This window comes from Ptiloglossa arizonensis, chromosome 7 (assembly GCF_051014685.1).
Source record: "Ptiloglossa arizonensis isolate GNS036 chromosome 7, iyPtiAriz1_principal, whole genome shotgun sequence".
Classification (NCBI taxonomy): Eukaryota; Metazoa; Arthropoda; class Insecta; order Hymenoptera; family Colletidae; genus Ptiloglossa; species Ptiloglossa arizonensis.
In genome coordinates this window covers 19,599,088-19,620,115 of record NC_135054.1, presented here as the reverse complement: position 1 = coordinate 19,620,115, position 21,028 = coordinate 19,599,088, and the positions used below count along the sequence as shown (strand labels likewise).

The 21,028-nt window shown below is 39.8% G+C and overlaps 3 protein-coding genes across 4 annotated transcripts; 1 reads left to right on the top strand and 2 right to left on the bottom strand.

Annotated features, from left to right (window-relative positions):
* Positions 1 to 286: 286 nt before the first annotated feature.
* LOC143149526 (glycerol kinase 5) lies at positions 287 to 7,882 on the bottom strand. 2 transcript variants are annotated; one of them, XM_076316978.1, is made up of 12 exons: positions 7,582 to 7,882; positions 4,185 to 4,278; positions 3,843 to 3,942; positions 3,614 to 3,773; positions 3,180 to 3,294; positions 2,468 to 2,661; positions 2,180 to 2,306; positions 1,996 to 2,100; positions 1,726 to 1,820; positions 1,445 to 1,608; positions 914 to 1,047; positions 287 to 724 (listed from the first exon to the last, which is right to left on the bottom strand). In XM_076316978.1, exons 1-12 carry the CDS (start codon positions 7,675 to 7,677, stop codon positions 582 to 584), a joined length of 1,527 nt encoding a protein of 508 aa, XP_076173093.1. In that variant the 5' UTR covers positions 7,678 to 7,882; the 3' UTR covers positions 287 to 581. The 2 variants fall into 2 exon arrangements, with proteins under 2 accessions (XP_076173093.1, XP_076173094.1); XM_076316979.1 differs by lacking the exon at positions 7,582 to 7,882 and adding an exon at positions 4,539 to 6,411.
* LOC143149665 (uncharacterized) lies at positions 7,689 to 17,426 on the top strand. Its single transcript, XM_076317235.1, has 20 exons — positions 7,689 to 8,034; positions 9,769 to 9,944; positions 10,015 to 10,059; positions 10,125 to 10,234; positions 10,648 to 10,858; positions 11,309 to 11,486; positions 11,571 to 11,723; positions 12,513 to 12,849; positions 12,937 to 13,039; positions 13,158 to 13,170; positions 13,275 to 13,303; positions 13,711 to 13,860; positions 13,914 to 14,021; positions 14,066 to 14,323; positions 14,419 to 14,463; positions 14,750 to 14,859; positions 15,500 to 15,713; positions 15,970 to 16,159; positions 16,234 to 16,386; positions 16,764 to 17,426. Exons 1-20 carry the CDS (start codon positions 7,911 to 7,913, stop codon positions 17,150 to 17,152), a joined length of 3,096 nt encoding a protein of 1,031 aa, XP_076173350.1. The 5' UTR covers positions 7,689 to 7,910; the 3' UTR covers positions 17,153 to 17,426.
* LOC143149527 (neuralized-like protein 2) lies at positions 17,301 to 19,991 on the bottom strand. Its single transcript, XM_076316980.1, has 5 exons — positions 19,843 to 19,991; positions 19,498 to 19,742; positions 18,513 to 19,408; positions 18,102 to 18,428; positions 17,301 to 18,025 (listed from the first exon to the last, which is right to left on the bottom strand). The coding sequence occupies exons 3-5, from the start codon at positions 18,856 to 18,858 to the stop codon at positions 17,907 to 17,909; spliced, it is 792 nt and encodes a 263-aa protein (XP_076173095.1). The 5' UTR covers positions 18,859 to 19,408; positions 19,498 to 19,742; positions 19,843 to 19,991; the 3' UTR covers positions 17,301 to 17,906.
* Between the last annotated feature and the right edge of the window lie 1,037 nt (positions 19,992 to 21,028).

Sequence of the window (21,028 nt, the reverse complement as noted above, 5' to 3'; positions counted from 1 at the left end):
CTCCTGTTGTACCTTCACGAGAGTACTGTCAATGAATCGACGAAATTCTCCCGATAAAAATGAGTCCAAACACGACAATCTTTGATCAGTCAGGGGTCCTCGTAGACTAAACTATATTTTAGTAATTCTAAACTATATTACGTAATTCTTTTCATCGGTCAACTTCTCAATCGCGCACAGTACCTACTCTCAACCGATCGTAACTTACCCATATTTGATCTTACTTTTATCGTAAAAAATCTCATTAAAGCGTTGCAAATATTTTGATAAGAATAAAACGAAAGCGTACAAAAAAATTCATTTTTTATTAAATCGGTCTTTAAATACCACTCGGTGGCTCCTTACAAAGTAACCCGCTCGACTCGTGTCGTACTTTAGGCTTTATTGGTTTCGATGGGGGTTCGAGGAACGAACCCTGGCGATCGTGCAATGAAAATTTACCGTGCACTGCGTGTAAAAATATCGATACGGTTAATGAGTCTCGTTTATCGCACAACGCTGCCTACGTCCGCTGCGTTTCGCAAAATCACAGCTCGACGAATTCACGGGGTACCGTTCGGTGCCCCATTTCTGTAACGTTTTTAGTACCATTGACCAAGTCGTTCCACTGCACGTTTCCATTGAGCGATTATCGGTTGATATCGCGACCGATTCTCCTCGTTCGATCTGAATATCGTTTCTATTTTACGGAGCGTGAGCACGTCCTCTCTATTTTTCCAAATACCTGAAAGGAAATCCGAAACCGAGTCACGACGTTAAATAACACGGTACCATTGCATCGGGTCGTTTTAATTTCACATTAGCTCGGTTGAAACGTTTTCTATTCATATTCTAACGGGAGTCAAGGCTCTCGGCGAACGCCATTGTGTCTTGAGCGCGCGGTGATCTAAATAGAATCGTGTAATTTGCATACCACATTGTAAACCGGCGAGAAAAGTCACTCCTAAAATAGACATTTCCGTGCTAGTCGCTCGTTCCACATCGAGACCCGTCAGATCGGCCAGTAACTGTAGCACAAAATTATTCGTCGACACTCCACCGTCCACTCTGCGACAAAAGACAAGGGTACAATTTTAGCTTAATAATCATTGTTGTACAATTAGCGATGTAACTTTCAGAAGAACGAAGCACAAGCGTGTCTACAATTTTAACAAATACAGAGCCAGACGTTTAAGACAGACCATTCGTATAACTTCATCGGTTTACCATTTTTATTTTCTTTTAAGCGAGCAACGATATTTTCAGGTCGCTGAATATTTTTGATAGATTCAAATGATAATTTCTTAGCGTAGAAGGCTGGAAAAGAAACCACGCGACGTTTGGAAATTAAATAACATTTGCTCGAAAGTGGTTCCGTTTAATGATAACGGAGTTACTCGATTGGACTGTTTTAAATTCATCACTCTGTGTAGACATTGTGTAAAATTCTCTGCCGTATTCTAACCGTATTTTGTGATAGGTGAAGCAAGTTTCCGTGCAGAGGGACTTGTAAAGGAGCAGTATCCTGTAAACGATACTTTCCAATAGCGAACGAACGATGTGACTCCTCTCCGTCGTGGGTTTTATCCCTACGAAACCGGTGGCTGCGGAATAATCGTTTATAGGAGCCTGAAAGTAGAATTAAAAATCGTAAGACGATAATTATCATCGAGAAAACTATCATCGAATAACTATCACTCGAGAATTCCAAAGGAAAGGTAATTGGAAAAAATGAATTTTAATTACTTGCAGCCCACTGAATGCAGGCACGAAGTAGACCCCATCGGAGTCGTCCAGAGCACTCGCGATGCTCGAAGTTTCAGCGGCGTTGGCAATGATACCTGAAACAAACTGCGTCAACAAACTGCATAAGGATGTAAGAAAAAAAAAAACCAATCGTTCGAATATCAATCTCAGATAATATTCTGCAATCTGTATCTACGGTGCGGCAATTATGTAGAATTAGTTACCGATCTTATTTTAACTCATCGAATTTTTAATTATTGAAATAGGTACCAATCTTTTTGCCCCATTCCACGAGAACACCGGTGTCGTTCGATGCGCCCTCTACTACGTACACAAGTTCGTCGCGGATGCGCCAGCCGACCAAGGGATACAAACCTGTTAAAAAATCGAAAAGATTCAAATAAAATGGCCGAAACTTTTCACGGTACAGTTCCAAATTTTCACACAGGATTACCTGTCACGGAAGCGTGCGCTTTCGTTCCTGTATTAACGTTTAAAAATGTCCCTGTTCCCATAGTAATCTTCAGGTCTCCCGGTTGGGTGCATCCCGAACCAAACAGGGATGCAGACTGATCCGCCATCTACTTTAAAGAATATGTATTAATGTTACTAAAAGAGCGTTGAACATTAGCTGGTTACAGTTGAACGAAATTGTAGAATTTTTTCATTCTTTTTGCAAAATGTGAAAGCAACTTAACAGTAAGTACCGAGTCGTTCGTCGTTACTCGAATGAGTAACTTACCGAGCAAAGTATCGGGACCTCGACACCGAATATTTCCTTCGGAGTCATGCCGAAATCTCCAGTCGTGTCCACCACTTCCGGAAAGATGCTGTACGGAAGTTTGAGTAGGTTTATCACCACGCTGGACCAACTCATTGTAAACGGATCGAAAATCCCGGTTGCTGACGCGCTCGAAGCATCTGTCACGTGTCTTCCTATGAAAAAAAAAAAAAAATGGTGCAGAGAACAATGGACAGGACAGAATTATTTGTTCCTCGATATTCAGCGACATTAATCGTCGAATCGATTATACAAGAATTTCCCCTTTTTTTGTGGAAGTCGTTTTTGAGTTACAATTCCCTTCACCTTGATCGAGGAACACCATTTTGGCAAAAATTCGTTTGCTTCAAACATTTATTTTTGCTACATTCGTGTAAGAACAGTACGGTTGTTTCGTCAGATTAATCGTCTAATCAATTATACAAAAATTTCCCCCTTTTTTTGTGGAAGTCGTTTTTGAGTTACAATTCCCTTTACCTTGATCGAGGAACACCATTTTGGCAAAAATTCGTATGCTTCGAACTTTTATTTTTGCTACCCGCGTTTATATAAATTATTCAAATACGTGTAACACGAGACCATTTTATTGTTACTTTCGTTTATCCGGAAATTTAATTAGTCCCGAGTAGGTGGGTATATTAATATAGATGTATATTTAATACTCGTTTCGTACCAGTGAGTTTATACAAGAGCCAGCAATCAACGCCTCCGAAAACTGCATTTCCATTATTCGCTGCCTCCTGTAAACCTGGCACGTGTTGCAAAGCCCATAATAGCCTCAGAGACATCTAAATTTCGGTGTAAAATAAACGAGAAAAAAAAAAATAAACAGTACGGAAACTAAAGTGCTCTACGTTCGAGTGTCTCCGAGTTAATCGAGGAAAGGAAAATTAAATTAATCGATTTTGCGTATATACGATAATACGTATGTATACGAATTGATGGAATCGATCGAATACGATCGTTTCGTAATATTCATGAACGAATTCGCGAGCTTTTAAGGTATTAATTTATTTTGTAAATAAATATCAAAGTGTTCGGTAACCGAGGTGCCTCAGGTATGTACGAGCGAGGTGAAACGTAAAAAAAAGAAAAAAAACAACGCACCTGCGTGTTCATGAATTTAAAAACACTCGCAGCCAAGAATCGTTTCCTCCTAGAAAGCGTGTACAAAATCTGCGATCCTATTCGCAATCCTTTCATTGTTATCGAGGAATTCCATTCCCTCACCATGGTGTCAGCGCGTAGATCTTTCCAAGTTATGAAGCTGAAATATACACGACATTTGTTATTTGCATCGGGAGAAGGTCGACGTTTCGGATAACATTGTACCGACTTGTGATAGTGTCTTCCGTCTTTCATGTTCCATGTCGTGAAACTTCCTCGTTGGGCAGATATCCCGAGACAAACAACCGATTCCGGTTTTATTCCAGAATCTGTAATCCACGACAGTGTAACTTTTCTTAAAATTGTATCGTACAAACCTCTAGATTCTCTAACGAAATCAAAAATATTCTCGATCATTCTTTCGGTATTTGATATTCTTGTAAAAGAAAACGAAAAATAGATTACATAGCTTTGGAACGATTGTGAATTTTCGTTTGTGGTCTTTAATTATCATTGAAGAATAAAAGTATAGAATCCATCGAGTAGACATTTTACAGTTGTCGCAGCTCACCTTCTAGCGTGGTTTTGATCACTTTCACTACGATCCTCCATAATTCGTCGGGATCTATTTCCACGTAGCCTGGTTTCGGATACAACAGCTGGATCTGACGATACGCAAAAGAATTTATTTTTCATTTGTATTTACACCGATCCGAGTTACGATGTTACTAAGTCTAAAACAGGTGTTCAAAGAATTCAAGGTGATCCTGACCGACCAAATGTTCAAAAAAATCTTTCTTAGATTATTGGAAATGTTGAAAAATCCTGGCGACTATTACGCGAAACACCTTGTATATTACACTATTTACTATATACTATACTTCTACACTATTATATTTTATTATACTATATTATCACACTTTACTGGTACCACATCGTTGCACTTGCAAATTGATGTCATGCTACTATACTGCTACATTTTACCGTGAAACGATACTGCCCTACTGCACTGTATCGCATTGTAGTCCATCACACTTCGCCATACCTAACTCAGTCTACCATGTAAACATACTTTTTACCACACTCTACATACTCCATATTTATCGCGCATGTTAAAACATTTACGAAAGACCTACTGAATAACTTTTCAAGAACGACTCGAACATTAAGGTTTAACACAGTAACCACCATTGAAGAGAATCTTTCGTCAAGGACGTCACGTTCTACTTTCATTACATACCGAGTTAATAGAATACTTCCTCGTTGTTTCTCTGTACTTCAATGTTACTTAAACTCGTATCTTTAATGTTACTTAACTTCGTCTTTATCACCCGTATGTTTCACAAACCCTTGATCTATGTTTGGCAACATCTTTTAGACTGTCAACTAATCTGAACCGGACACCATGAGTTCAGTGTCGGGCATAAGTATGTAGGTTAATAGGTAAAGCGTTGAAGTATTATTAAATAGCTCACTGACCCGTGAGGTTGTTGTTAACTCTTCGAGACACGGTTGCTAAACGTGTGAAACGAGATCAAATAACTAAAATTTGAAAAATCAGATCGATCGGATATTTAATTACGAGTTGGAATATTAACGGTCTCGTCGTGCAACTTGTAAGGGGTTTCTTTAATTTTTCACGGTGGGTTGTTAAATATCCACGAATATCGGAGTATTAAGAAAGTGGGGCATTTATTAATCTACTGTGCTTCAAAGAGTTAATGTTACATTTCGACCCACGTGCAATTACAAATGTCACACGGTAGAAACCGGTTCGTGTGAACACGATGACGATGAATAAACGTCACGACAAATAAACAAACAACGTATGAAAACCTCGATAGATTCCACGAAGCATACGATGACTGGAAAATATTATTCCAATAAATTTATTTATCAATCGCTGCGTCATATTCTTGTTACGATTCTTACGTACATGCGGAATACGAATAAACAAGAAAACGTAAGTTAGGTTGTCGATGACAATCTAGTATTAAAATAATGGAACCATATAGAAATATTGTTGAACAAAAAAAAAAAATGTTTCACGGGTCAGCACGGTTCTAAAATTAGTCACGGTAAACCGATGTTATATAAACCTCGAGATAAACGAGCGACGATGGTAAATGTACGAAGAATAATTTTTCCGTAAATATGTGCAATGGAAACGTTGTAATTATTTTAATTATATCTCTACTCAAGTATTTACGACATATGTTAATCTTGGTCGGTAAAAAGTATTGCAAGATATTGTAAAAAATACGATCGATCCGTGTATTCATTTGCTCTCGAAGGAGAGATCAATTAAAGTATGTGCATACATAGATAGTAAATAATCACAAGTAATCGACTAATGCGTAAAAAGGTCGAAAGAGTAACTAGTTTTTGTTAAACGGGTTATTTATTTGACACGTCCTCATTTTAGCGAGAAAACATATCAGATCGAGTAACTGATAAGCTGATCAATTTGGAGATAACGAAAGAAAATTGTGTTATCTCGATACCATCTGAAGATTGGTCGATCAAATATTAACCGCAGAAATGCACAAATTGTAAGAGATATTTTTGTTATCGTTGTTATTGCATTTTATCGTTTGTTTGTAATAACGTCTTATCGGGCTAACTGTTGTACATATAAATTTAAGCGTTACATAACAATCATAAAAATCTGGATAGCGAATTATTCGATTGAAATTACATAAATATTTTTCACTAAAGAGGAACTGGTATATTTTCTGTTACAAATTTGCCACGATATTGTCAATATTGGAGAAAAAACACGGGCGAACATTTTTGAGCGTTTAATCGCGATTACGAAAGTAAATTTATTCTCACGTGATGAAATTATGCATACCGATGTTTTAAACGATTTAAATTCTGCAATGCTAACTTGTAAGCCCCGCTTTGTATACGAGAGTATGCTGACGTTACAAAAGGTGTCTTATTATACGCGTAATTTTCATGCAAATGAGTGCGCGAAATTGCGTTTGATCCGACGTCGCGATATCGTGCCGCCACGACGGGTTACGAAGCCAATGAAATATTAATCGAACTTCGAACCGTGTGTCTCGTTTCCAAGGTATAACGCAGCTCGAACCCGAAAATCGATTCACCGTTTAACAAAGAAAAATGTAAAAAAAAAAAAGAAAGGAATTCCTATTGCGAATCCTCCATATTTGTTATTTTGCACATCGATATCACGTGTCGTACCCACGTGTCCCGCACGTGGTACTATTTAAAATTCCATTAAACGTCTCTCGGCGTCGCGTAAATAAAAATAGCGAATCTGAAAGCTCGATTGAAAATTCATTCAGTAACGCGGTAGTCGGGAGCATCGACACGATAAATATAACGGTGAACTATATATTACGTAGCATCGACACGTGTAATTGGTTGACATCGAACTCTAATTTCGGACAGCGTGTTACAAATATAGTGGCGCGCTCGTTTCGTTCGTTTCTCGTACGACGATGTCGTTCGAGCATGCGTTAGAAAAATTTCTCGTACTTTTCAAAGGTTTCGCGTGTCCTCGATGGAAAGAATTTCGAGACCACGACCGAGATTACTATCGCCCCCAATTCGCGAGCACGCGTATTTAAGCGCATTCAAACGCGTTCGTACACGCTCGCAACACGGTCACACGCTTTCGCGCACGTTCAAACACTGTTGCACTCTTTCGCAAAGTTACACACGTTCTGAACGCGTTCGCGTGTACTCGAACACGGTAACACGCGTTCTACGTGTATTCGAACACGGTTACACGTGTTCTACGGGTATTCAAACACGGACCAACGCGTTCGAACATCCTTGCACGCGTTCACGTGCACTCGAACGCGTTCGTGCACCAATTCAAACACGGTCTCACGCACTCGGTTATGTTCGTACGTATCCGATCGCACGGTCACGCGCACTCGAACGCGTTCACACCTATCGTCGAACTCATTCACAAATTACGACGATGATCTAACCTTATCGACGGAGTAAGCGACAGTGACTGCTTGCTCGTCGAGAATGTGAAACCTCACGGTGGTGGTCCCGACGTCTAGTGCCCCGATGTATTTCATTGTTACGGTACAACGAGACTCTATCTGTCATTCGAACGTCACCTAGCACCCACGAGAGGTGGCCGACACGAAACACGAATCGACGTCACGAACTCGTACGTAAATTCGAGCGAGTCGACGCGCGAAACGAAGCGACCGAGGATGATCGACGTATCGCATGGAAACGCGCGGCAGACTACAGCCACTTATCGCGTGCTGGTTGTTCACGGTAGAACGTGAAGTAGTAAACACGCATGCTCCGACTGGCCGGTTTATCGGGTTTGCACTCACGTAGGGCACGGGGAATACCGATGAACCCGGTACCTACGAGCGAGCAAACGACACTCGTGAATCTTATCAGTCTGCACGGATGTCACGGTCGGTGAATTAAGTGTTTATTCGCGATATATTTCGATCGATTATCTCGAAGAATCGTTGGCGCACACGGCGTTGAAATAAGAATCGGACGACGACAGATGTCGAATTCAAATCTGTTGTGTTGAATAATAAGTCGAAAAAATGAAATAAAAAAACTATTTAATTTTAAAAAGTTCCATCCTAGTAGAATAATAAGTTATTATTCTAATGTTATGACGAATAATAAGTACGAAAACTGAACAATTTTTTAAAAATGTTTGCCTCGTTTCCTGGTATTTTACGAATTATTTAACGGCATCTACGAACACAAAATCGATTTCTAGCGATGTTACGGAACTTTGAATCTTTTCTTCTCGAAGCGACATTCTTCGTCACGGTGCTCCGTATATCTAAAAAATTATAGAAATAATTAAAAATTATTCGTTGTTATAGATTGGATGATCGTCGACCCAAATTCCGTCGAATGTTTGCATTCTTTTAATTGTCTCTAGGGAGAAAAATCGAAAGTACGGGCATACCTTGTCACGATTTACCTCCACGGTGATTCATCCACGACTTTGCGTCTGTTCACCTTATCGAATTGTTTAAAACAGTGGGAAGGGCCAAGGGTTTACAATTTTACGTAATTCGCGCCGAACGATGAACCATCTGACACTTGTGTTTTAAATTGGAAAATTCAATTCTCCGTAGGGGAATGAACTCTCTGTAGCGGTATTTATACGAATCTTAAACAAGTTTAGAAATATCTGAAATTATCGTACTCTTGTTCTCGCGTTACGTTCAACTATTATAAATACACTAATTTCGAGCAAATGTTGGATAAATCGCGTAAAAATATCCGAGATAAGTATCTATCTTGACAAACGATTCGTGTGTGACCGTTCGACTCGTTATTACCGTTCTATCTGAAATACTTAAAAATCATTGAACCACCCTGGGGGCGTCTCGCCCTATCTGTGGCTTCGAATTTCATGGGGCGTCTGATAATCGTCCCGTCGCGATCCGACGAATCGTTCAGTCGACTGGTGGCTGTTGGCTCATTTCAACCATCAAAATGAGAATACTAACGGTGCTCGGTTTCCTCGCTGTATTCCGACAGAATTGTTTTGGTAAAGTGTTCGTAAAGTGTCCTTGTGATTATTCCAAATTTCAGGGGAAAAAATCCACCGAGATCGGTGGATTTCGAAAATATTTTCGCTCCTCGTATAAAATTTGAACTTCGATCGTTTCTTCGTAACGCTGGATCGTCGTTGGTCGTCGTTCCTTGAAATTTATTCCATCATCGAGTATTCTTATTAATCGTTTATAGATATTTCATTTCCATACGTGTTACCTCTTCTTCTTTTCTTTTCTTTTCTTTTTTTTTCGTAACATCGAACCGCGATTATCACTCCTTGAGGATTATCGTCGAGCCTTTCGTATAAAATGATAACAAACACTCGGAGCCTCTTGCAACATTCTGGAAATACGTATTTCGATGTAACACGAGGCAAAAGTTACAACACGATTTCCATACCGGCACGGTTAAATAAACACGGATGATCCTTGCATAACCGAGGATGCATTCTAGGTTCGCTTAACACAATTAACCGGTTCGATTAATCGTGTTGCAAGAGGGTCGAGTGTGCAATCGTGTCTCGGTTCCGTTAACGTCTCGTTCTATTTTCTTTCCTTGTCGCCCCGCCATCGGTTCGTGATCGATATTAACCATAAGACGTCTCGAAATTCTAACAGTGTTCGCTTACTTGGAGTACGAGCAGATTATGTGCAAAAATTACGGTCACATGTCGCCCATGGTGCAACTGAAGTCATTTCTCTTCTGCGAGTACGATCGGACCATTCGACCGATCGCTTCCCACAAGGACGTCAACAACGTGACCATGAAACTGATACCGAAAATTTTAGAATTTGTAAGCACTCGTTTCGTCGATCTGTATCCCTCGATCTTGCCCCGTTGCTCACGCCACGATTCTTCTTTAGGACGAGATAGACAACAAGATGGAGCTGCACAGTTGGATGACACTCGTGAGTCACACATCGTTGAAAATCATTTCGGTGAAACATTCATTGAGATTCTTCTATTTCCACAGGTATGGACCGACCACCATCTCAGTTGGACGCCGAGCGACTTCGACGGGATCAATTATATCCACGTGAAAAGCGACGAGATATGGGTGCCCGATCTCTCGGTTTACAATTCGTAAGAATTTACGACCATCACCCGCCAATACGAGTGCATCGGTTCGAGTAGCTGTGTTTTCAAAATAAAAGAATTCGATTTTTTGGTCGAAAGTCCCGAACCTCCTAACCCACGTACAGGGGTGTTAAATTGTCGCACAGAGTGGCGATTTTCTTTACAATTTCAATATTTGCAAATCGAGTAAAATTTAATAAGCGTGAGAAATAATTGTTTTCTTAACAACTTCTGTTTATATTTGTATGAAAAATCGAAGAGAGTGAGGTTTAATTCGAGATGAAAATTGATCAAAGCGCGAGAATTGTTTTGTTTTTTTTTTTTTTTAGGTACAGAACACTCGCCATTTTTGACCGTTTGGTGAAAATATCGATTAGTAAAAATGTTGACGCAGTATGTTTTTATTTGTTGTTGGACAGAGGCGATATGATGGCCGATCAGAGTATACCAGCGACAATGTGCTTGATCTACAGCTCGGGAAAGGTGAGCTGCGTGCCATCCTTGAAGCACGTAGCTAAATGCACCACGAATTATGCTTTGTGGCCTTACGACAGCCATCGGTGTCACATTATTTTCGGTTCATGGTCCCACTCCGGGGAGGAGCTGGATTTCCATCTGGATCAAAAAGGGGTAATTAACGACGAGATTTTCCTTGAAAGTATTCGTACATCGCAGACTGGAACGTGTTGTACATCTTCGGTAGAGATTTCTGTCAGAATGTGAAACTAGATTTACCATTTGACTTTGAACGTGAACCCTCTTTAGAATTTTTAAATACACTCCGAATATAATAATAGAAAATTTCTCCCTGCGAAGAAAAATTGTGCGAATAGGAACGTGCTCGTACGTTATTTCAATTACTATTCAACACTCGCAACATAGATCGGAAAGTATTTATTCTTCCATTGCGAATGTTTTCTATAATTTAAAAACCTGCCACGAGCAATCCATTCGTATCGTGCCGTTTGGATTTATTAATTGTCGTTCTTTCCTATTCCCGATCGTCGAAAGCTTGGACATTGCAATAGCGATTGTTAATAATTTGTCGCGCTGCAATTATCGCAATTGAAACTTCCTCAGTACCAAATGGCCGGGTACACGAACAACAGCAAGTGGGACTTCAAAGTGGTGAACGCGTACAAAGTGAAGAAGAAGTATACGTGTTGCCCGAACGACACATACCCCATGATCTTTTACGAATTCTCCATAATTCGGCACCACGGGATATTGCAAATCACATACGTTACCCCTGCTATCGGTACGAGAACTTTGTCATCGATGTTGCGATCGATTCGAACGATTTTCGAGGGGAAATCGAAATTTGAATTCTTTTCATTTTTAGCCGTGATGTTGCTCACGTTAACGGTGCTCTGGTTAGACTCAAGATCGACGGAGCGCATTGCCATTGCCGGCGTTAATTTAATTTGTCACATGCTTTGCATATTCGATTTGCATTGGCGGTTACCACACAATGGCTCAAATCCGCCCAATATAAGTAAGTATCTGAAACGGAAGTAATCAAATAATACGCCAACGTACTACTATGCGAACGTATCATTACGTAAACGTACTACTACGTAAACTTACCACTACGTCAACGTACTACTACGTAAACGTAGTACTACATAAATGTATCACCGAGTGAATGTACTACCACGTGAACGGTATTACTACGCGAACGTACTACTACGTAAACGTACCACTACGCAAAGGTACCACTACTTAAACGTACTACTACGCGAACGTACTACTACGTAAACGTACCACTATGCAAACATACCACTACGTAAACATATCACTACCTAAACGTACTACGTGAACGTACTACTACGCGAACGTACTACCACGTGAACGTTACTACTACGTGAACGTACTACCACGTGAACGGTACTACTACGTGAACGGTACTATTTCGTGAACGTACTACTACGTGAACGTACTACCACGCGAACGTACTACTACGTGAACGTACTACTACGTGAACGGTACTACTACGTGAACGGTACTATTTCGTGAACGTACTACTACGTGAACGTACTACCACGTGAACGTAGTACTAACGAAACTTAACAGATCAGTAGCACAAAAAAAAAAGAATATTCCACGTTTCTCCATTTTGTATTCGATGTAATCGCGGTTGCTACTACTTGGATTAATTTGTAATTTACTCGTTGAAGCAAACGACAAATATCGCGACTCGGGTGCCGCGACTATGTACACACGTGGAACCTGTTTTAACCACCTACCTACATGTATAAACGTAACACGATATTTCGTCTTCCAGTACTGTATTACCGAGATTCGTTAGCCTTGGCTGTGTTCGCGTTGATCTTAACCGCTCTGCTGCGCAAATTGCTAGGGATGAATATAAAAGTGCCACACTGGATCTCCACGACCACGTCGTTCGTTCTGAACAATCGTGCTGGACGTTTCCTCGTTCTCAGCGACGAAGATTCCAGCAGAATACTGGGCGCCGAGATGGACGACAATTCCGATCTACCGAAATCCGAGGCAACGTCCAAAGTATCATCGTGGAGACACTTCGCGGCCATTGTCGAGTGGTTATCTTTCTTCGTCGTACTGTTCACCTACATCATACTGCTGTTCACCCTCATGCCCTCCACTTAATCGTAACACCGAGTGAAACGCGTCTCCTTTGTTCTACGTTTAATCGGACGCCCGCTATAGATTCTCATTTCCAATAAAAGACCACCGTGCATCGGTGAAATACCATTTTTAACGAACGTTTGTACTTCCAACGGGGCAAATATAGTCATCGCTGGACTACGGATGCTTTCGCGCATCGATAACGTACGCCAATATCGAAGAACACGTTCGAAATGTATGTAAAATATATTTCGTAAATTGTTTATACACAGTAATAACGATACATAATTTATACGATTGTACGTATTCCGTATACGTTTAGCATGTGTTCCCCGGTATTAGCATACCTCGTAAATGCAAAGGATCCGCCGTCTAGTTATCGTGTACGAAGTGTCTCCTTCGTGTCATTAACTGTCACTTTGCAAATTATCGTTCTTAGGTTTTAACTCAATGTTTAACATAACAGGTGTACGTTGTATTTTATCGTCGCTTTGTAACTTCGAAATAAACGATGTTGCGTTTCTATTTTTAATCGATCTTGACCCTTCAATCGACGCACGCCAAACTTTTACTCTTCCAACTGCAACAGACCCTCTGGTTCGAGTTCAATTTTTCTATACACCGGGATAACACGCGCCCGTTTATTGCCAACCTTTTCCGTTACGATCTAATTGTAAATTTACGAGATACAATAAAACAGTAGAACGTTAAAATATCGATGGAAAAGTATACTCACTATCGTATTCCGAATTATACAATATTTACCAAAAGCGAGACGATTGTTTCGTCTTCGACGTTATTTTTTCCCCTAGTCTATCGTTATTAATTTCCCTCTGTATCTACGACACAAGCTACACGCGTTATTTTCGCACAAGGGGTTGAATAAATATCAAAATATCAATGGAAAACTACACACGGACGCACCGTTGATTTCGATGCAACATTTACCAAACGTTTCCAGCAACAGTCTCGCGTTAAATATTATTTTTTTTTCTCCGCTCTTTATCGTTATTAATTATCCACAAGTGCGTGATATTTGCGCAAGGGTTCGAGTAAATAAATAAATATCGCGAGGAAGCGATGGGTCGAAGACGACCCGAGAACCAGAATTAAATATGGCGCGCAGAAGCAGCATCGGCTACGAATACCTAAAACTGATAAGACGACGGGCGTTGAAAAGGGGGCGGTCTTCGGTTTAACGTTACATTGGGCGTGTAACGATCCATCTTTCAAAGTGCAGTCGTCGTGGATCCACCGGTTCGATTTATCCTCGCCAGAATGAGGATCCTCCTTTTCGTTTCCCTCATGGTCTTCGACGTCACGTGCTCAGGGGACTTGGACCCCAACCACTGCAAAAACATACAGAACGCACCCCTGATACAACTGAATAATCGTTTGTTCTGCAATTACATGAACGTCAGACCGACCGAGAACTACAGAAATAAGACCACGGTGAACGTATCGCTGCAGAGACAACACTTCTCAGTCGTAAGCATTTTCTTCCTGCGCGGGACCGTTTCAATTCGAATATTCGAGAATATTTTACCGTATCGAGCAATCTTCTTTCTTCTTATTATCGTCAGGACGAGTACTCGGACATGTTGAACTTGCACATCTTGATGAAAGTGGTGAGTAACGAATCGACGAGTCGAGGAACGGTACTGGTCAATTGATTGTAGTATTTTGAGATATTTGGAAAAAAAATAGAAAACGCTTTCGTAATTGTTCGAATCAAGACACTTAAGATCGAGGGATTTCTTCTTTTCTCTTCTTCTCGATCTCGACCCGTAGCTCCACGTACCGTACGTACGGGTTTTCGAGATTATTTCAAAATGGTTGATTTTAGTCACTGTTCGTCGACTCGTCGATTCAATAATCGCGAATCGACGGTTACGTGTTTTTCGATCGCCGCAGACATGGAGAGACGAGTATCTCACGTGGACGCCATCGGAGTACGAAAATATCAAGTTCATAGAAATCGTGAGGGACAAAATTTGGTTACCGGATATCACGCTGCACAGCCCGTAAGTTTCAGAATTTCAACTAACAATCGATGTTTAGAGGGATTTAGCAGTGATTTGTATTTTTTTGGGGAACACGTAGACCATACGAATAGAAACCCCAAGTCCCTTCATAAGGATAAGATAATAATAATTTTCGTGCTTCTTTTACTCGCGTTTATTTAACCATTTGCACTCGAGAGGTGACTCACTCCTGCCAACCGATGCACTGAATTTTTTCTAATTTGTTCAATTTGTCGAATTTTTCTAATTTAACGAAGAAAACTTTGTAACTCGAGGCGAGAGAAATGCTTCGTAAAGTACACAGAGATACAAGATCCAAATTTTATTCTACGATTCGTTCTTACTTTCGATTTAAAAGATCTCTTCGAGGTTATCAGTTCGGCAGTTCGTAGAACGAATCGGGTGCAAACGGTTAAATTAATATTCGCGCGGATTTTTCTTTCGAACGTAACGGAGCGAGCGAAGAGACGAGGAACGGATCGATGGTGGGGGTAGCTGGACCGTGCGGTAGGCGTGGCCGACCGTGTGGTGGGGGCAACGCGACCGTACGGTGGGGGTAACCTTGAACGGCCAATTACCTCGATTCCGCTCGTTGGAATGTTTCTTACGCGTCGATGTTGGATCAATCGTTCTGTGTCAGATCGACCCTGTCCAGCGACATGGGAAAGATGAATTGCTTGTTAGAGAGCACGGGTAGAATGAATTGCTTGTCAGATGTATTGTACTCGGTGCATTGCGAGTCGGACCACACATGGTGGCCTTACGATCTGAAGAATTGCAGTATTGAAATTGCCTCCTGGTCCTATTCCACCGACGACGTGCTTCTCAATTTCGCGACACAAGCAGAAAACAATGTGCGTACCATAAATTCTATCGTCGAAGAACGATGCAAGTTCAAAATCGGCCACTCTCGAACGATCTCGCTACTGTGCGCGTAACGAAGAGCCCTTTCTTTCCTCGCAACACTTCGAAACATAGTTCTTTTGGACTTGTCCTGTTCTTCGACTCGATTCGATTCTCACAATTTACACTTCGAGTCGATGTAAAAATATTTCACAATACGAGATACCACGCGCGATAAATAAATTAACGAACGAAACGGTTTCACAGGTGTTCGCATCCCGATGGAGGACAATGATCGAGACAGATTCACAATGGGAAGTGATTGGAATTTCCACGAACGAATATTTAACGAACTCCAAATTCAATACGAATTTAGATACTACGGTATTATCGTACAACATTCTTTTGAGAAGGCACGCCGGTGTGCATAGCGCGATCACCGTTACGACAGCCATAGGTTTGTAGTTGCAATAACCGTAACAGATTTATCGATTCCACGTTGAGAGTAAGATTTCAATTATCGTACATCAGTGCTCATGACAATGACATTGGTGACGCTTTGGCTGGAGCCAAAATCCACGGAAAGGATGCTGATCGCGAATTTGAACTTCGTGTTTCATCTACTTGGTCTGCTACAATTACAGTGGGTACTTCCATTCAGTGGAATACATCTACCAAAGTTACGTAAGTATCGCGATCGAAGATAATCGGTTATCGAGGCATTGAAATTACCATTTTTGTCATCAATTTTCGTATATATTTATATATATATTCCAAAAGAAATTATACTGCCCTTGATTGTCAAGACAGAGATATTTACAAGGAAATAAATCGCAAATTAACGATTAAGGGAGGTATAATTTCTTTTCGAATCTCGTGGAAAATCCAAGTTACGAGTCTCCTTTAAATGGCGGCGGATCACAACTTTGAACGCTTTTATTCTTTCGATGACTAACTTTCGCATTAATTTGCCCGTTCGTTAATTTGATCTGGTACCGAATCGAGGGAAATGAATTTATCGTATTTGTATTTTTTTTTTGTTTTGTTTTTAATCGTTTCAGTTTTGTTTTACGAGGATTCTTTCATCATGGCTTCTTGCTCGTTGATTCTGACCAGTATACTACGTCACTTGCAAGAATTAACCGTCGATGCCCCTACGTGGATAACGTCAGCTTCGGTTTTTATTTTGAATAGCAAAGTGGGTCAAATATTTTTAGTGAGTTTCATGGATCCAAAAGTATCGGCCAGTTTGGAATTGAACGCAGAGGACAACGCCAATCTTGTGTCCCTGGATAGGAAAGAATCTACATGGAGGTACACGTCGATTTTAATCGGGTGGCTCGCTTTTTTGAGCTTTTCGTTCACTTATGTAATATTATTGGCTCTTCTTATACCGAGAAATATATATCAAAATTCTTATGCAGTGATTACCACGTCGGAATACACATAATAAGATTGTAAATCGTTTTTATGTACAAACAGAATATTCGATTAATAATTTCAATGCTGGAAAATATATTTTATAGTGTATCAACAAATACGCGTTAAATGATAATTAACGATTAGAATGTTTAATGAAATTTTGCTCTGTGTTATCTTTTTATAAATACATTTATTTTGGAAAAACATCTTGAACTTAATCGATTAGATCGATCAGATCCGTCTTTGCGAGTGTTAACAGTGCGCTCAATTTAATTCTACGATGTTTTTATTAAATACAGTGGGTTGCAAGAGTAGAAAAAAATGTTATATTTATGGTTTGAAAGAGTAAGTTTAATGATTCGTATGACTAACTGTGAAAGTGTAGTAGCAATACACGTTAACGCAATGAAGATGTTGTTTGTCGGTTTGTCAGAACTTATGGATGCTCTGTCAACGATTTCTTATTTTATATATACGTTAGAATGTAACACTTATGCGAACGACAATTTACAAGTGTAACGTAAATAACACATACTACATACACAGTAAATTATACAAAAGAAAGAAATGGCTACTTGGAAAAGAAAAACGAAAATAACTTCCTTTGTTTCGTGAACTATTTCTCTTTTCTAAAGTAAAATAACGAGTAAATGAAAGCACAATTCACGTTATACAATGCATTGCACGTTGTGGAAAAATTGAACTGCGAGAGAATAATGAGTATTGAAACTGCAAAGGTAAAAGATAATGTCGAGAAACACGATGGAATGATGCAGCTTTCACTATGATTGGTACAGTAAATAATCTTTTAGAACCCGCGGAAGTGGAAGCAAATCGACTGCGTTTTTCTTGGTATACCGTAGTATAGCATCACGGCAGGCACTCTGCAGGGTAGATACGTCTGAAATGCACAATTGTTAAAAACAAGGAGAGAATTTTACCAAAAACATCGCATTGGACAACTGCAAGGAACGTACCATCGTACAGTTGAATTATCCTGACTTGTTTGGTAGCGCCGTATACATCTACTACTGCACGCACAGGTCCATCTTTGTAAGGTATATCCTTTGCCCACACACCTTGGTCTTCTCCATTTATTATAAAGTGTATTTCTGCCTTATCAGAACCAGCCTGTGGCACATACATGATCCCGATACGACTGCCAGTATCCGTAGGCAGAATACAGAAATAGTCAATTTCATTCGGTCTAAGAGCTTTGAATGGAATAACTCCTCGCGATGTTTGCACGTTAACTCCGTCCGTGATCGGTTTCCTCTCCCTAGATGTAGATGGTACTCGTTCGCCTTGCGACACACAGCAATACATTAATTAGTTGTACAGCTCTACTCTAATAAACCGAGTTTGTGGGTTGTTGCCATAGGCTGTACCTGACATATACTCGGACCTATCCCATAGATTGTTGCACTTGTTAATGGCAAATATCCATGTGTTACCCAAGTTGACCAAATCAGGCATAGCAAATTCGGGCAATCTATCGTTTACAGAATCTGGATTGATTAGAGTGAGTCCCAGTCGCATGTGCCCGCTCCATCCTCTTTCCGTCTTTTCAATCTCCACCAGGAAGATCTCGCCTGGTTGCAGCGGTTTCTCACTAAAGACCAGAGAGTGAGCAAAGCTGGAAGTACGATATGCTACCGTACTATCATGGCGGAACAGAATATTCGACCCATGAGTGGGGTGAAACCTTGTTAAGATTCTCCTGGATTCGGTCATTGTGATGTTGAGATAATAGAAGATTCGATTTCGAGTACCGATACTACGAGTCTACGCTGTACGGACTCGTCTTCGCGAAAAGCTTCATCGAGACGAATCCGAGGGTAGGAGCTGTGAGACGCACCAACACTCGGTAGAAACGAACGTAGATGCACCCTCCGCACGGAATGTTCGACTTGTATGACACATTGGAATGCTTTCGATGGCTTACATGGTTGCTCGATACGCTGAGCGGCTGAGAAAATGAGGTTAGGTGTTCATCGTGGCGATGCTTTCGCCGAAACCGTAGTTGAATCGCTGTGCTGCTCCACTATCACCGAGTGCAATTTTAAAAATTTGTTACGATAGTGGAAATCCACGGTGATTTTGCTCCGTAAGTGAGAACGAAAGCTGACTTAAAGCCAACAATTCTTTGATAGTATAATAACTTGGAGAAATCCAGTAGAAACAGCTGATTGGCTGTGTATATGACAGTGGTGTATCGTTCGTCTTTAGTGCCCCAACAGTGGTAGGTCATAGCTCAGCTTTAAGAGCTGCATATAGATTGAACCTTCATTAAATAATAATATCCCATTTAACAATAATTTCTATGTATTTTAACAACATTGTATTGAAACGAAAAATTAACTGAGTGCGTACCTTGATTTTGCGTGATCATATCGAAGGATAGCAGAACTATATTATCGATAAAACGTATAGTAGCATCGGATCACAGCCAATGTGTAGAATATACAAACGAGATATAACATTGCAGACAATGTTTTATTTTATTGTATCACACGGATCGGGGGCTTGCGCGCCCCATTATCACTTCCATGACACTTCCAACGTTATCGATTTGAATTGAAATAAAACTTTAACACTATTAGGTGTAGGAATTCGATCTAAACATGACGAGAATTAATTATTTCGCTATTATCGTGTTAGTATTTAGAATCATAGATGAGTTATAACATAAACGAGAAATAGAAATAAAGATCTTACAAAATATTAGTGATTAAAGAGCGACGTCTTCGTTTCAGATCGGTGAGCCTAGAAACTACACTCAACTGAACCACTAAAGTCGATAACCGTAGCATATTCGTCCTTATATATCATTTGAGGTTCTATAAAATTGATTAGTCTCAGAAAATATTGCAACAATATTGTTTAATTCATTCTTAAGGATAAAACTTTGAAAAAATTAGCAGCATGAAACTAACAATATTTTTAAAATGACAGATATCCTAAGAATTTACTAAAATTTTTCAAGTCACATTTGCAAAGAGTATGCGTACCGCCATCTAGCGGTAGGTGTCTTGAACTAATTCTAAGGCCTTTGATCAGCGCTCGTAGCGGGAAAATGCCCAAGTTTGTAGCCAATTAATTTCTGTTTCGGATTACAGGTGGTATTACTAAGCATTTTTTCCGAAAATTGTAGCACATTCTATTCTATTCTATTATATTCTATTTTATTATTAATTATAATATATGATCATTTTATGCGTAATATGAGTAAAACAATAATAATATGAAAAAGAAATTTCATACCTGAACATGTAATCAGCAGAGTCGATAAACAGAAAAAGGTGGTTCCATCTAGTTTCAGAAATTGGAATCATTTCTCGACAAACTTGGGCGTTTTCCCGTTGGTGGCGCCAAAAAAAGATTTAAAAATAGTTCAGTTCGTTCACCGCTAGATGGCAACACCATTTACAGCCTATTTTTTTTATAAATGGATTATCAATACAGACTCACCAAGTGCTATTTAGGTTTTTCACAAAGGTTCTTCGTACTTAATAAATATTTAACAAAAGCTAAGGTGAAGGTCGCATTGTTAATAATTAGAAGTCAAAATCTCAATATAATCGAATTTATTCGGGTATTCTTTTATAAAGGTAGATTTAACAATGAAAAAGTTGATGAATTGGCTAAGGAGGCGATTAAAGTTGCCACATTGACAGATTCAATGTCATGCTTGATTTGATCACTGTAGCAGGAATGAATCGTTTTATAAAATAAAGCAAGTTGATAATCTACTTTGTCAATGTGGCATGTCAGGACATAACCTCAATCGTGTGATATGGCAGTGTTCAATTACGAACTCCTAAAGGCTTGATTTTATTAATGAACTTGATTGAAAACTGGCGCTCAATATACAAAGATATACTGTTAACTAAACCTTTTTGGA